This window comes from Cuculus canorus, chromosome 2 (assembly GCF_017976375.1).
Source record: "Cuculus canorus isolate bCucCan1 chromosome 2, bCucCan1.pri, whole genome shotgun sequence".
Lineage (NCBI taxonomy): Eukaryota > Metazoa > Chordata > Aves > Cuculiformes > Cuculidae > Cuculus > Cuculus canorus.
In genome coordinates this window covers 21,936,801-21,954,104 of record NC_071402.1, presented here as the reverse complement: position 1 = coordinate 21,954,104, position 17,304 = coordinate 21,936,801, and the positions used below count along the sequence as shown (strand labels likewise).

The window sequence follows — 17,304 nt, the reverse complement described above, 5'->3', positions numbered from 1 at the left end:
TTTGTTCCTCATAAAATTGTCTGTCATCAGCAATTTTGTGTGGGAGAATATCAGTATCTTTATGTGCCCCTTAGAATGCTCCCAGATGCTTATTGATAAAAGCAATACAGTATTTTTAATTTGATTAAAGCACATGACAGATCGTTGAAATCATAGAATCACAGAATCATTAAAAGACCTCTAAGATCATCAAGTCCAACCCTCAGTCCAACTCCACCATGCCTACTAAACTATGTCCCAAAGTGCATGTTTACACGCTTTTTGAACACCTCCAGGGATGAAGATTCCACTGCTTCCCTGGGAAGCCTGTTCCAATGCTTGACTGCTCTCTTGGTAAAGAATTTTTTTTCTCATATCCAATCTAAACCTCCCATGGTGCAAGTTGAGGCAATTCCCTCTCACCCTATCACTTGTTACTTGAGCGAAGAGATCAGTACCCACCTTGCTGCAGCCTCCTTTCAGGCAGTTATAGAGAGCAACAAGGTCTTCCCTCAGCAAAATGATCATAATATTAATACAATTCAATGAAATGCAGGGAGGTTGGGGTTTTTTTCTCTTGACCAAAGTTGAATGGGCATTACAGTTAATGAAGTTCAATGAATGTGGACTATAATTTCTAAATGGTTATCTTCCCGGGTACTTCCCCGTAATGTATATTCAACTGTCTGTAGCCTACTAAATACAAGTAACCTACTAAGTCCAACTTTATGTACAAAAAGAGACATGAACTGTCAAGACCATTTAATCATAAAAAGTCTCACGTATCATTGTTGTGAGTTTTAAATATTAAGTAAGATATTAATGTTAAATATTCAGTTCTACACCAGTATCTCATCTGCACTACATAATTTTATGAGACGTGCAATCTGTGGTATGTTTCAACAGATGAAACCTGGGAGAATATAAGGCAGTGAACTCTGCATAAAGTGCATTTCAAGTCTCTGCAGAGACGAGCTTTTCCAAATAAAAGAATGCAGTCACCAGCCCTGAGAAGAAAAACAGTTATAGTGATAAATTTTTCTCATTATAAAAAAGACAGCAAGATGTTTCAGAAGCAAAATAAGAATACAAATAAGATATTATTCAGAGGATGGTTAGAGCCAAGTAGATTAGGAAAGGAAGTAACAACCAGTAAAGAAATTCTTATTGAGCTTACAAAAGTGATTCTGCTTTTGTAGAAGAATGAAAAGCAATTACTCATTTTTGCTTCACTTCTCACAGCACCTGAGGAGTCCTTTGTTCAAAGGAATTCTTTCACTGTCACGTACAGCCTTTCCTGCAGAGGAAACAAAAGGCCCTCTCTCTACTTGCTGATAATGTGATCTGAATTTTTATACCTGAATCTTGTTGATGATTGCTGCTCAAAGCAGATACAGAACACACAAATACTTTGGTTTACAGCTTGAAATCAGCTTCCTATTGAAAGACTTTTTTTTTAATCAAAATACATTAACAGCATTAATACATGGAGTGGGTATTTTCTACCATTACTAAAAATAGTGAGTTTTATTACATGTCACCAGCTAGCCCTAAATGGAATTCTGTAGTGTCCCAAAAGCCCAGTAACTACATACATTAACATAATCAAGCTTTTCCCTTAATTATAGGCTGATGCCTATTCCACTGCTCTAAAATCTGTTCTTTGTGGGTTCTTCCTTGAGTAAAAAATAGCTTACTGTCTAGCTGTCTTGAAAATTCCCCTTAAAAATGGAATAAATGGAGCTACAAATAAATAGATAAAATAATAAAAATAAATTCATAAAAATAATATTAATAGACATAAATAAAATAAATAATAAAAATTGGACTGAAATAGTCCTTATGCTGACCCCTTAGGTCAAGGGGTCTGTAACCATTTTCCTTGCTTTTTTTAAACAAGCGAAGTGTATATTATTTACAACATTATGCCTACAGTTCTTAACACAGGAATTTGTTATCATACATCAAGCTTTTCCTTGAACTTTTAGTTTAATTTTCAATGTATCAAAGGTAAAGTTTAGTAATACTTTAACTATTTAAAACCCTCCACCTTCTTAGTATCATTTCTTAAGCTGACGAAACCTCTTTCTCCTCAGACATCCAAGTTCTTTCAATTAATACTAACTAGTTTGATTTTTTTAGATATAAGCTGTATGATTTCACTTTGAAAGTCACGATGTAACTAAATTCAAGTTATATTTGCAGATAATGAGTAATTATTAGAGCATTCTCTTATTTGAGTAAAATAAAGCAAATATGAACTAAGCACCTTAGTTCCTATTTTGCCACAGCCCTGATAGCTAAAGAGTGACAGAGTTATTTATCAGATAATGAGAAGCTCCAAAGAGGTTGCATTCCTGTCAGACACACTCTTGATGGATACTTCTCTCATAAAGGAAAGCCTGGTTGGGATGAGTGACAGAGAAGGCCCTTACATACTGTTAGTGCGGTAGAGCTAGAAACACCTCTGGAGGAGCCGGGACAATACACAGCAAGTAACCTATTAATCCTACTGCAATGTTTTCTGGTTCCTTTCAGTAGGTATTCCTTTTCTTGTACTTGTAGAATAGTATTTTGATGCAAAACAATCCCCAAACCCATTCATAATGTTTCTTCAATAATTCAGATATTATGATTCAATTTATTTGGTCAGTTACTGTCAGCGGTTTGTCAGAGGACATCCAAATTCTGCATTCAGGTGTTCAAATCTCCAACAGAAGCTGATCTGATCTGAAATGCCTCCAAAGCGCCCATGTGTGAAATCTTTATATGTTAAGTGTTTCTGACAATTTGATTATATAATTGTTTTTAATTAGTGCTTTTTCTAAGCCCAACCACAGTGAGTGTTAAAAATTAAATATCTGATAAAGAGAAAGCTTGATGCCTTAATGAAGTGCAGATGTTAAAAGTGGAGAAAATGTCATTTAGCGTCAGTGTCTGAAATAAGTCTATTATTTTGCTTGTGATGAACAGCAATTCTAATATTGCTTTTCTAGAACAATTTTCATACAAAGAGTTTCTCTCAATTCAGTCAAGCAGCAAGGCAGTTAATTAAAAGCTTAATTACTACGTTTCAGTTGTTTGTTATTTTCAGAGTTATTTTAATGCTGTTGATGTAAACCTCATAGTTTGAGGTTTGTGGTTCTTCTGCAATTTTGTGGCTGTAAGGTGCAGAATTTTATAACAATTCATTAATGTTATTGTCTACTGAACATGTACCCGGCGTAGCATAGTATTAGCACAGTACAGCTATAATGCATGGATGAATACTGTAAGTTAAATATATTAATATCTTTTAAAACAGATAAAACTAAAACTTCACCTCAGAGGAAGCTATATTTAGTGGTGCCTTCTAAAATCCCTCATTTGATGTGTATCATAGTTTTTAATCAAGCCCTCCCATGAAAAGAAGATGGTGGCATTGCAGATATCTTTGTCATGTGCCCATCTTTTAAGTGTCTGCAGCTCACAATTGGTTATAGCTAATTATCTCTGTACCAATTTTGAGGTTCTCTGTGCTCTTTATGTTGTTTTAAGAGATTTTCTATAGTTATAGAGCATTTGATTCTATGGTAGAGTCTTATTATGTATAGCTACAAGCAGATTCCAACGTTCATCCTATTTTTACTACTGCTGTGAATAACTATCTGCTTTGCTCAACAGCAGCTCCTTGGTCCAGTTGAACTTATGACCTGTTCTTACTGTCTGTAATTTTCTTCCACAAGAAAATATTTTTACATTCTTTCTCTAACCCTATTTCCAGGACAAGGAATGTTTTTGAAATTGGAAATTAAATAGCACCTTTTTCAACTGCAATATCACCATAATTTTTGAAATGTCATGTGTTTTGGGAGAGATATGAATGTTTTGACTCTTGGGCAAGCAAAGCTGGTCACCTTCTAGAAAGAATTTAGTTCTCAAGTTAGGAGTAACAAAGTTACCACTTCACATCCTATAGTCAGTCCATCACCAATAGCAACTTTAAAGTGTGTTTGGGGTTTAAGAACTCCCAACGTTAATGATAGGCGTGTATTTCCTATATGCGGAAGTATTTTATTTGATGAGCAGTAATTACAACAATGGCCGGTGCTATAAGTTCATTCTTACACAATTTCTTAGGGTACATTTTTTTATTCTTACTGTATCTCCCTGCATCCAAGGTAGCTTCTCATATTTTCTGAATTTTGGGTTGAAATCCTGTACCAGTTGAAGTCTCATGGTAAAGTGTAGCATGTGCCATCTTTTTCACCTGGTTTCAGCTGGAAGAAAAAGTCAGTGCACAGGTGACCTGAAGACATAGTGGATCCCACTGGCTGTGGGACAACTGTCTGTCTCTGTGATTCAAACATAGACGAGTCTTTCATCCTGGAACAGTAGTAGTCACACAGTAACTATACTGTTTTGATCGCTAAGTTCAGAAATTAAAATAAATGTTACACTTGGGCCTGAAGCTTGGAAATCAGCATTTATTTGTAGAAATAAAACAGTCAATAAAACAGTAACCCAATGACATTTTAACAAAAATCTAATACTTAAAAAACTGTCCACTATTATAAATAAAGTTTTTTTTTTTTAATAAATATAGAGACTTGAAGACCAATGAATCATTAAACTGCGATATACTAGGGCCAAATGCCTTCAAGACAGGTGTCGTAGCTCTGAACTACTTGATCTGCCAAAGCTGGCTTTAGTCAGACTTGTTTAAGTCCAAAAGTGATCAAGAGACTTTCTAAGCTCTCAGCTGTAGGATCTGAGAATTTTGTATATGATTATACTTTTTTCTCTGAGTGTGTTTCTCAAAACTGGCATAATCTTAGTGCCTAGTCAGCTAGCTCCTGCATAAGCCTAGCAGTTTTCTTAGCTTCCCAGGAAATGAAAAAACAGTTTTCACCTTATCCTTATTAAATTATTTTAAAAAACACTCTGAGATATGTTATGTCAGGAGAAAACGCAGGGCTTTTGATCCTGAATGAATAGAATTATCCTCCTTGCATCCTTGATTTTGGCAACTAAGTTAAAAACATGATGTCTTCTATGAGCTGTATCTTAATGGCTGTTAACAGCATATAGGGTTTTGGATCATTTTTTTGAAATACCTGTTTTTTCCTGCGCAAGTATATAGTTCAAGTATTTTCCTTTACCATTTAGAATTTTTACTGGCTGTAGAGTGTTGCAATGATGATGACTATACTCAAAAACCTAAAGGCCTTGCTGGATCTATCCTTAAACTCCTTTTTCTCCACCTTAAACCCATGTTAATATTTTCTGGTATTGTGACATTTTAAAATGGACATTTTTATTAAGTAGAAGTATTAAATTGTAAGATACTCAAAGAAAGTTATCTCTGTGAAAATCTGATATAGTTATTTTCAGTATGGGATTGCTTTCTGTGTTGCTTTGACTCCCAGTGAAAATACGTAGTGTGAAATAAGGCAGAGAGCTACATGAACTCTACAAAGTTGAAGGATGACTTCAGAATTAACTCATGTTAGTTGATTGCCCTACTGAAACTGCTCCTTTTCAATGTGTGACCTGTGAGTTTATTCATACAGTAGTTTATAAATGCAGTAGGGCTTTTTTGAGTCAATTAATTATGAATTTCAAAGTTTATTTTCTGGCAACAAAGCGTAGAGAATATTAGTGTATCTCTTCAAATACAGCTAACATTTAGTTTTGTTGATGCAAAATTATAAGAGGTGTTGATAGTTTTTGGCCTTTTGAAATTGTTATAAGAAAGCATTACCAGTGTTAGTTACCTGAAAGCATTGCATGTCTGCTGCCAATTCGGTGTAAAACTCCGAATCAAGATTACACTTCACAATCTAATTGTAGTCATATATTTTGATTTCTTGCAACAGTAATGTGCAAGTAGTTAACTACGATAACAAATTAGAGCTGGAGGAGATGTTTTGTTTAAAAGTAATTAATTTGTTTACGTTTATAGATTTAATAAATGTAATAATTTATATTTAGTAGTTCTCACTTCTAGGATTTTTTTAGAAAGAGTATGGGGTATTTTTGTGTTTTATTATTTGTATTCCTTGCCCTTCCAGTTTCACTCAGTCTTCTTTGTAGAAAATATGGATTTTGGGTATTGTTTTATTTCAATATATAGTATGATATCATAGCATAATAACTTGGTTGTTTCGGTACATTTCTTGCTCTGTACACAATGCCATTTAATTGGTTAAGTGAAACACAAAGCTTGTTGTCTTAGTCACATGTACTGTAAATTAAAAAGGGCAAAATATAAAAAAAATAAATACCTAAGAATAGAGAGATTAACTTCTAGTCCATCAAAAAAAATAGTCTGCAGAGCTCTCACTTGTGGTCCTAACTGAGAATCACTTACAGCTCTTTTGTTTTCTGGTGTAGCAGATGATGGCCTACAATCTCTTCACAGATCTTTTGTATTCCCTTCTTTGCCTGTTTCTTACCTGTAGAATTTTTCTTTTGGTGGCATCTTGACCAGAGCCTTCAAAGAACATCAAAATGATTCTCTTCATTTTCCTGCCTCTTGTGCTGTGCAGTGCATTTCATGTTCTTCCAGCTTCTGGTCAAATTAAAATAAATATGTTGTAAGTGCTTTCCCCGCTTTCTCTGAAAATGCTGGTTTTATCAATAAGGAGTTCTTTGTGCATTATTTTTGTATTGAGGACAATATTCATTTATTGTGTAAAACTGGCAAATATGGATTCCCTTAATTAAGAAATTTGTTACTGCTTTGGTGCATTTTTTATTTTATCATTAATGAGCTTTCATCAGTTACTTTGGCTCTTTCTCTCTTGTTTAAAAAACAGCAGAATTGCAGAGTCTATTAATTTCCAGACTTCCTTGCAAAAGCTATTTCATATACCAGGCTCTGAATATATTGCCCCTTTATCAAACATGCTGTTCAAGCTGTGCTTCACACAGTAAATTTGATTGTGTTCATATTTAGATGACTATATACTATATTTGTTTTGCTATGACCCATTCTCCAGAGACAATAGGCTTAAGGCTACCTTGGTAACTTACCAAACTCTAGAAACTTTTCCTATGAACCACCAGCTGCTGAGAAACACTGCTGACTCTGTTCTGTGTGACTTAAAGGAGAGGTTATATGGTTGATAATCCAGTGGATGTTTTCAGAAGTGTAGTATATTGCTCCCTTTATAGATTGGGGTACCTTTGGATGAATACCTTGTTGATATCCAGTTGCAGTAAAGCAGCACTTAGGAAACGCAAGGTTAAAACTGAATGCAGATGAAAACATTTGGTTACAACACCTGAGATAGAAAAAAAACAAGTCTAAAATATTTATAAGATACATTGGATAAGAAATAAAAGAGAACATAAAATATTTATATGATGATTTGTTATAGAAAAGATAGCTCTTTCCTTTACTTATCAGCCTCCATCACAACTCAGTCCATTTCTTGTGGTTAATTTTCCCTTTAACTTATGAGAGGGGACTCCTGTAACTTGCCTAAGCTTGTATTCCCTTTTATCCACCAGACTTCATGGCCTCTTAATTAAATTCATGGACACTTAATTAAATTAAGCATCATTTCTCTTTTTCACAGGTGAAAATGTTTTTGTTATACCAGTATCTTTGTACTTGACTGGTCAGTGAGCAACAACCTGTTTCAAACACATGAAATTCCATGTCTCCATGTTGGTGATTTCACCCAGAAGGGTGTTGCACTGGTCCTTATATGCTATGTCAGTGTGTATGCTAAAATGTGCAGATCACATTCAGGATAAAAATCTTTAGATCATTACTGGCTCACAACTGAGATTACACATAACACGACTTGATTACTTTGAAGTGACAAGAGAGTAATTGATACTCAACATCATTATGATAATGTAATGATGTGCAATTTTTCGCTTTATGTACACACATACACACACAAAGCACCTCACACCTAGACGTAGGAGGAAGAAGTTATCTATAAATTACAGTGGTTCATGTATGGCCTTGTTTCTAAGGCATACAATGAATGGAATATTTAGTTGGAAATATAGAAAAATCTTGGAACCAAGAAATGGACTGAATTGATAAGGTTTTGTTTAGGAGCTTACTGAACATTTTCTGCGAAGAAAAACTATAAAAAAATCTGGAGTAGAAGACCAAATACTCCTGGATTCTGAGAAGCTTCTCCTGGAAGAATTACAGTTTTATGAGCCAGATTTTTTCACTACCAAGTGGATCTCTAAATGTTTGTTAGTCAGTTACTGCACTCAGAATAAAGTCAGTTATATCAGTTGTCATAATCACAGGAGAGGTTTGAAGACCTATTTCTGCAAAACATTATCATCAGGTTATGATTCGCAGTCCTTCCATTTCTTATCATCGTATACTAATTTGATCTTCACAACAAATGTGAATAATTCTTTGAAACAGCTGTATATCTGGCATCTTTTATTCACAGAGTGTATTGTACCCTGGGACCATCAATTCATCTTTTTCAATTCAATATAGACAATCACTATGTAAAATGATCATATGGTAGCCTTTTAAGCAAAAATAAATTTTTTACGTTATTCTAAGGAAAAAAGTCAGTTTTATTAGTTTCATTATTAATGTATCATAATAACCACAAATAAATAATATTTTTGGATACTTTGATTATTATAAATCCCCAGCTTGGTGCATGAAAATGCTTTTCTATACTTTGAAACTGTAACTATAGGAACTATAGCTTTACTTACATTAAGCATAACAACAGGAATCATCTTAAGTTATGTATTTTTGATTTCAAAACCCCAAAAGGGTACATAAAAACATTCTTTATCAAATTCCATCTTTTGTCATGCTTCTAACTAATATATATATGGTAGGAAACTAAAAAGTGCAATTTCAGATTTATTGAATATTTGCATTTCTTTTTAGATTATCGACATAATGGGAGAGATCTTCAAAGTTCAACGCTATCAGTGCCAGAACAAGTTATGTCATCTAATCATTGCTCTCGATCAGGGTCCCCTCACCGTGGAGATAGTATAGGACGGACTAGATCGTGGTCTCCCAGTGTCCCTCCCCCACAAAGGTAAACTGTTATTGAACTATGCAGGTATATAAATTTAGGTGGTATTGATTCTATAACAGTACTGGAAAGAATCTCCAGACCTTCAAAATGGCAATTAATTAGTTAGATCTTATGAAATTATGTAAAACCAATAATGTATTTTGGTTTTTTTTCTCATATTATGGTGATGTGCAAAATTTCACTTAATTTTGTCTTAATTTTTGTCCAAAATCAGTACATTCTAATCTAAGGAAGGAAAACTATTTCTCAAGATTTTCATTTTCAAGAGCTGTTTAGAAGGTGCAGCATTTTGTAGCATATGATGCTTTGACATTTTCTTAGCTTGTCAGTGGCTGGACATTTCTTCCAAAAGCTATCCATTTTGGATAGTGACAACTGCTTGACTGAATACACTGTTTAAGCCAGAATTAAGAGTTTTCCTCCATGGGTAAGCAGAAGGATAGATGTAAAGGGGAATGAAACTTGTTTTCCAGCACTTTTGTCACTATGTATGGGTAAGTTTCCAGCTGCTGTAATTCAGCTGGAATAAAAGAAGTTGTTATTTTCTTTGTCCACATTTGCACCATGTTTAGCTGAGTTTGTTATACATATGCCACTGCAGGCGTGTTCTAACTGCAGTAAGCATGCTGCCCATCTTCTAAATACCGATTGATGTGCCTTCAGGCAGGAGCTCTTGGGCCATAGAAGTGCGAATTGCTGTTATATCCTAGAAGCTGTTTTGTAGTCCTCAGTCCTTCTACTGGATTTTATTAATGAAGTCCACCAAATTCACATTGCATAGTAGCTGACAAAAAATTGTTACTGCTCTTGTAACGATTTCTGCCAATTTATTTAATGTTATTGTTAACTGTTATTCTCTCTGTATATCAAAAAGCAGCTTAGACCATTGCAGACACTGAACAAACGTGTTAAGCTGTTTCTAGGACTGTACATTTGAAAAAGCAAGGTGAAGGTGACTACAGAAAGTGGCTAGGCTGAAATGGCGTGGTAAATCCATTAGGATGTTCATTATTCTCTACCAACACCACCTGCAACTACACCTTTTCACCTGCTTACATGTTATCGGTTTGCTCCATAGATGTTCTGTCAGTTGCAAAGAATTTTAAAGGACTGAAGACATATGTTGTGAAAGCAACTTTTCTTATAGAGCACATTTCATTGGAGAAAGTGTAACAAAGGCAACTTTAGCAGAGTGAAACAGAACTGAAATAGTAGTAACACTTTGAAGAAGAAGAAATGCAGTTGTGTAGGATGTGAAGAAACAGCATGAAGTCACAATCTGATGTAATGCAGAAATTTAAAGAATAAATTATTTATGTAGAACAATAAAGAAATAATAAAATGTTATTGAAAGTAATTTGAGCAGACAGGATGGTACTGGGTTGTCAGGGCTAAGACTTATAATCAGAGTTTAGGCAGGAGTTCTGATTGTGTGGGCAGATAGCAAAGGTCAGGTCTTTGGGCAGTTTTTCAAAGAAATGACAACTTGAGAAAGCTTAAATATTTAAATCAAAAGAAGAGAGTATGTTTTAATTGTCCAATAATTATTACAGTTAACTGTTGTCTTTCTGTCTCTCTATTCTTTGGGATTTGTTTTACAGAGCAGATTAAGTTAGTGCTTATCAGTAGGTATTAATGGTTAAGAGTAAAGCAATCTATGAGCAAAGCTTTGATCTTAAATAGTACAAAACTGTAAAAGTGATTGGATTGCTCGTCTTTAAAAATGAAGCCTGAACTATGGGTAGCACTTTTACATAGTTTAAAAGTTCTGTCTTTTTCAGATTCTGTGTTACTGAGACTACAGAATAAACTTTCCAGTGCAAGACAAGGATCTGTTGTTTAATTAAGATGACAAGGTTTTCAGATAGCTGTACACTGCTGTAAAAGCCATAAGTCCTCATTGTGTCTTACTACTATTTACATCTTCATAGTATAGCCAAACTCAAGACCTCACGGGAAATTCTTTACAGTGTATGTTTCAGCTAGAAAATAATTTTGACTTGAAGGTAGCAGTCTGGAAATACTAAGGAAATTTTGTTTAAAATTAACCTTATAATTAAAAAAATTTTTTTCAGAACAAAGAAACAAACATTGAAAGAAAATTAAAAAAAAAAAAACCAACCCGTGCCATCCATAGCATGCACTTAGCAGCTTTTTCTGAAGGAGAAAACTTTTTTACAACACCTAAAATTTTGTGAGAGTAAAAGTTTATGAAAGACAGTTCAGCTGACCCATCTCATTACCAACTTGTTCACTAACAACTGTCTGTACAGACTAGTGAGGGAATAAGGTCCAGGAGCACCTAGAACTCAGAATCTGATGTCTTTTATTCTTAGTCGGACTGTGGATCAGGGACCACGAGGGACGCGATCTACTCCTGCACATTACAATACCCTGAACCGAATGGATAGACATCGTGTAATAGATGACCACTACTCCACGGACAGAGAGAGGTAAATATCTGACTGGAACTAGAAAAAGCTGTAGCCTACATTCATCAACATGAATTACTTCAGCATGGTAGCTCACTAAAATAAATACCAAAATTACTTACCTAAATCTCACCTCACAGATGAGCATTTCCCTACTTATTTTTCCATTGGTTACATGATATACATTAAAATAAAATGTATAGTGCACACAAGGCTGACAAAACTGTCAAATTAGTGTGTCTTTGCTGCTGAATAAAGAGGCACAAAAATGGATAATTTCAGCTCAATATTAATGTAGTGCTGCCATTGTAAACAGTGCAATTCACAGACATAATTAAAGTATATTCTAGCACTGTGTCTTTCCTCAATATTTTGAACCATTTTTGTGAAAAACAAAAAAAAAAAACACCCCAAAAACCTACCCAAAGCCTAACCCCCAAATTAAAAAGATTATGGCAATAAGTGTTAAAATGAAATCAGAGTATTTGTCTTTAGAGACACATCTTACTATGACTAATGGTTTGCCTGATGGAACTTCCCAAAGAGCGAGCAGAGCTGTAGCAACTTCTGTGAATTTTAATCATGTAAAAAAGGATTGCAGAGGATAGCTGGCTAATGTAGTAATTAATGTAATGCTGAATTGATTGTGATGGTGCCTTTGTGACATTAGAAAAATATATTAGAAAAATATTTTTTACTCATTGTCTTCAGGTCATAAAATCAAAAGAAAAAGAATTTTTACCTTTAATTTTGAAAATCTTCCAGTTTTTCATATACAAAGTTGAAAACTGACACATCATAGTTAGAGAGGCATGTTTACTAGATATTGTCCTATTTTCATAATTGCATATAGCAAAGAGTAACACAGATGTATTTTATAATCTTATTGACTGTTATCTGACCAGTATTTGAAGTTAATACTTCTAAAAGTGATTATTATTGTTTGTTACTCAAGTGCTATCAAAGCATATAGTTGGTGTTGCTAAGCGTAATACAAGGAATTTAAGAAATCAGTGGTGTTTTGCTACCAATATTAAACAAAAAATGTGAATATGTCAAATGGGCAAAAAAAATAAGATATTGAAAAATAATCAAGTATTTATCAATCAGAATTTACCTCTATATGTTGCAAATGTAATAGATCATAGGTAAACCTCTTTTTTTTTTTTTGCATCGAACCATTGAATATTTCTATTTAAGCTATAGAAAAGAAGAATTTTGTTTAGTTGACTCATGAGGCTGATTTTCATACAGAAGGTGATAACTTAAATATTCTGAGCTGTTTCCATAAAAGAAAAGAACAGAATGCTCTTGGTATTATGTTATGTTGGTTTTCAGACCAGTCATCCTTGCAATGGAATCTAAACTTGTCTTGAAAGCCTGTATATGCCTTATGGAATGCTGCTGCATTTGTTTGCTGTGCAAATTTGCTTGCTGCCTCCCAGATAAATGCATAGCAGTGAAAGGTGGCTTGAAGTACGGCACCACAATCTTTCCCCATCACTTCAATCAAATAACCCCTACTGGACTGGCTTGGCTTAGAGAAGGAGAATTGATTTTTCTTTTTCTTGGAATATGTCAGAAAAGCAATGTCAGAAAGTTGTTGGTGATGAGATTTATTTGTTAGGTGTGCTCTGAATCTCTGAACACAGGTTTATCTGTCATTTGTATTTTCCAAAACACACACTGAAGTTCTCTTGTTTATTTATGGTGAGCAGTTGTCTGTATTACCAGACTGTTACTAGTTACGCCTCCCTTGCAACATACAGTTTCTGAAGCATAGAGGTTTCAGGCCGCACTCAAGAGAACAGAAAAAGTCTATTCTCAAACATTTGTCTGTTTCATATGCATTATTAGTTTCATAGTGGTTTTATGAATGGAATTAGACTTCAAATTTTATTAGTGAATATTTGTGATACTGTCTGTGTTACTTTAAAAAAACCCAGTGGTGCATACACGGGTCTCTAAATCAGGGACTTTGATGGTATTGATTCTGAAAACTGCTGGGACTGCAGGCACTTGGGAAAAGTGGGAAAATGGGATCTTTGTATAGGTTTATATTCTATTTGTCATCCTTGTTTTGCTCCACACTTACCTCTGAAAAAAAAAAAGATATCACACTTTGCTTTCCCACAGCTCTGATGGTTTGTTGTTTCCATAGTCCATTTATCCCCAAGAGATGTTTGCAAAAAAGGAACTGTGAAAATTACCTTCTTGTAGACATGCTCATTGATAAGTTAAAATATGACTGAGAATATGAGAAAGAAAATGTTTTCCTTCCTTTTCTAGATAATTTAATGTAAAGTTCTCTAAGGTACATAGCACTAGAGTTGAAACCACATACAAAAATGTCAAATGACCTGAAGCCTAATGACCATGTAAACATTCTTTCAAAATGGAATGCATAGTTAGAAATGAAAATAAAATTATTTTTTTAAAAAAGCTGAAAGACATAAATTTTAAATTTAATTTGAGATAGACTTATTTTCAAGTGGCAGGCCTTTAAATATTTTAAATGTTGCTGTCAAATCATATACTAATTTTTGTTGGCAGGGTACAGTAACAGTTAAAATTTGTTGCTATATTATCAAAAATGTCAGAATTGTGTTGTGTATACTGGAAACTCAAAGTGGGAAATTGACTCAATTTGTAACCTATATCATAGAATCATAGAATCATTTGATTGGAAAAGACCTTTGAGAACATCAAGTCCAACCGTACCTATCCACTACTAAACCAAAAAAAAAGAGAAAAAATATATATGACTATACATATAAATATATATATAGTCTGAGAAAAAATATATATGGAATAAACATATATATTTTTATATATATAAATATTATAAATTTAACATAGATGTATGAGTTAGTTTTTGTCAAAATGTGAGGATTTGTTTTGAAAGTACCCACACACTTTTATGAAATAGCCTAAACTTGTAATGGAAAGAAATATGAATGCTTATGACCTGATACAGCCCCATCTTCCATAAGGTCTTTCATCTGTGACAGGACAACCTTGTAAACTTCAGTTTGACATGTTTTGATAAGGTCTCTAAAGCAGACTTTTACCTCACTTCAGAAACTGAAAACAACCATACTATAGAGAAAATGCTGGAAGCGGCTAGATTTGACCTCATATTTTTATGCTTAAGCTATCAACATAATTAGGTGAATTATAGGAACATAGTGAGAATGTTAGCATAGTTCCCAAAACAAGACATCTGCCAAAACTAAATCTATGTATTACTTTCTGAAAGATGATTTATCAGCAGTTAACAACAAACACCAAGTCAATGTAAGGAAACTGTATCTAACCAACTTAAATACTATTTAGCAACATTTCATGTAACTATGTTCTTTATCCTAGATGTGCTCTTCCTGAAACATGATATAGCTAATGGTGAACTTAGCATAGATATGTTAGGCTATAGCACTTAGAGAGAGCCTAACTCAAAATAGCCGTGCAATGGAAATGTTATGAGAAAACTCCTAAAGTGTACATTTTTCTACCAGCAGTTACAAGGAAATGAGAGAAAAGGCAAGTTAAATTTTGTGACTGCTATCCCTTCTCCAGGATTATTGCAGTTTTCATTTTACAGAACAAAAGTTGTTACCTACTCTGTTAGAACAATGGGGTAGTCATAACTGTAAATATTTACAGAAACATTCTCCATCATCTTTAAATCACTTCAGATATGCTATCTTGGTATACTGGGACTAACATGACTATCACGCCACTGAGAGATTATTTCATCAGCACATGTAAATACAGATTTTCTCCTGAACACTTTATTTATTTCATGATGTTCAAAGAAATGTTGGGGTTTTTTTAAGCATCTTAAAGAAAGTGCCAAAATACATGCCAAAAATTCTGGTTACTCTAATCAAACAAGCAAAGACTGGAATAGTTCACTGCCATGAGTATGCTGCATGTTAGATAAGGTACCATTTAACTAGCTGCTTCTACTATTTAACACAAAATTAAATTTGAGCCTAAATGGATGTAACTGCTGTCCTAGCACACTGTCCTATTTTATCTTTGCAGTAAGAGGGATGAGGTGGGAAGGTGGCAAGAGAAGTGCAGTCTTGCAAATGTAGCTACATCTGCAAAGAATCATGATTCAGAACCTTTGAACTGAATTAAACTAACAAACAACAACAGTCATAGATGCATTCCTCAGAATAAAATACGCATACGAAATGCCCATGTTAATACGAATAAATAATGCAGTTTGGATGAAAGAGTTCAGTATTATGGCCTTTGGAGTCAGAACTTAAAAAATATATTATGGGTAGCATTGTGATAATGTGATGCTCATTTTCTTGTCATCTTGATTGAACATGTGTCTGTTCACAAATTCTCTGCTGATAATTGCTGTTGTTTCACAGTTAAAGTCTTCAAACTGTCAATTGCCATAAGTTGGCATATTTCTAAGATTTCATCTGTCCCAGAAGATAAACAAGAATTTCTGTAGAATTGATGTGACGAACAGCATCCACACAATTATGGGTGGAAAAACTGTTGATGTTTGTATGTAAAGAAAATTTGTGATCACCTTTAAAAACCCCAAAGTATTAAATAAAACTACTCTGTTAATCTTTTTGAAGAAGTGTATCAGGGAAGTTATATAACTAATGCTTTATTCTGGAATGGCATTTACTGTTTTCTAGAGGTTGAGAGCTTGACTTCACATTTTATCTATGTAGATTTCAGATGTGATTTCCCAGTTGTTTATGAAGCAACATGGAAAACATTCTACCACAAACATTCTACCAGAGCAATTTAACTCCTACTTTGTTCAGCTGAGTATATAAACTTCTATAACCATATCACTGGCCTCACTTTTTTTGATAAAGTAGTTGTAGTAGCTAGTTACCATCATTGGAATGATGGTAGCCACATCATTTTTTTAGTTCCAGGCTCCTATTCCCTGGAATAATTCTGTGCTCAGTCTTGCAATCCTAACTTGATCCTGGGCACAGTGTTTTACTTTATTCCTTCCCACAGTACTTACCCTAAGTTTCATATGCCAGATATCACTCTTCTCCCTCCTACCACATTCAATGAGACTTTTTTTTCCTAAATTTCCCACTATTTGTCCCAAAGAATGATCTGTTTCTTACTCTGCAGTCTGATTTAGCTAATTTCTGTTTGCCAGAATTTTCTGGGTTTTTTTCACATTGTAACTTTAAAAATTTTGGGAGTATTTTCTTAAAGAGAAATTCATATCAGTAAAACATTGTATTTGGTTTTAGCGTTGTTACTAATGTCATAATTGTCACACATTCAATTTGCTATTTCATCTTTAAAAAGTGTAAAAAGTACTAAACATAGATGATAGTAGTGTTGCCCATGATATAATGTATCACTTTAAGTAAATTGCAGTCAGATAATACACTGGAAAAAGCTGGCTATCAGAATGAATAACCACTAATAGGATGGTTGAAGTTTCTGGTGTCAACTAGATTTGATTCATTCAAGCTCTAACAGCGGAAGAGAGTCTTGTTTTGTTTTCAGAATTATTTATGGATATTCCAATAAGCATAAGATAGTCAGTATGTAATAGTACTCCAGTACTTCATCCTTTCTACAGAAATACCTGGGAGTAAACTTCCCACTCTAATAAGGAAGCTATAATGTTAATCAAATTGTGAGACCTGTTTACTGAGAATGAAAATCAAAAGGAATAGTTTATTTTCTAATGCCTCATCTTTACTGTTGAGCAAAATACCCCAAACTCTAAAGCCCAAGTTAAATTCCCCTTGCACAGTAAGAATAGAAAGTGGTGCCATAGATGGTTCAGTGAGGCATTCTGTGCGTGTGTGTTTTCAAGTGTGCTTCCAAGACAGTTCTGG

General features: G+C 34.1%; 1 protein-coding gene across 50 annotated transcripts in view; it reads left to right on the top strand.

The window, feature by feature from the left end:
* The window catches only part of RIMS2 (regulating synaptic membrane exocytosis 2), a 457,943-nt gene that overhangs the window by 284,238 nt on the left and 156,401 nt on the right, over positions 1-17,304 (top strand). For all 50 annotated transcript variants that reach the window (XM_054058036.1, XM_054058006.1, XM_054057998.1 and 47 more), the window contains 2 exons: positions 8,858-9,014; positions 11,351-11,467. In XM_054058036.1, coding sequence (XP_053914011.1) covers positions 8,858-9,014; positions 11,351-11,467 — 274 coding nt within the window. The remainder of the gene's footprint in view (positions 1-8,857; positions 9,015-11,350; positions 11,468-17,304) is intronic.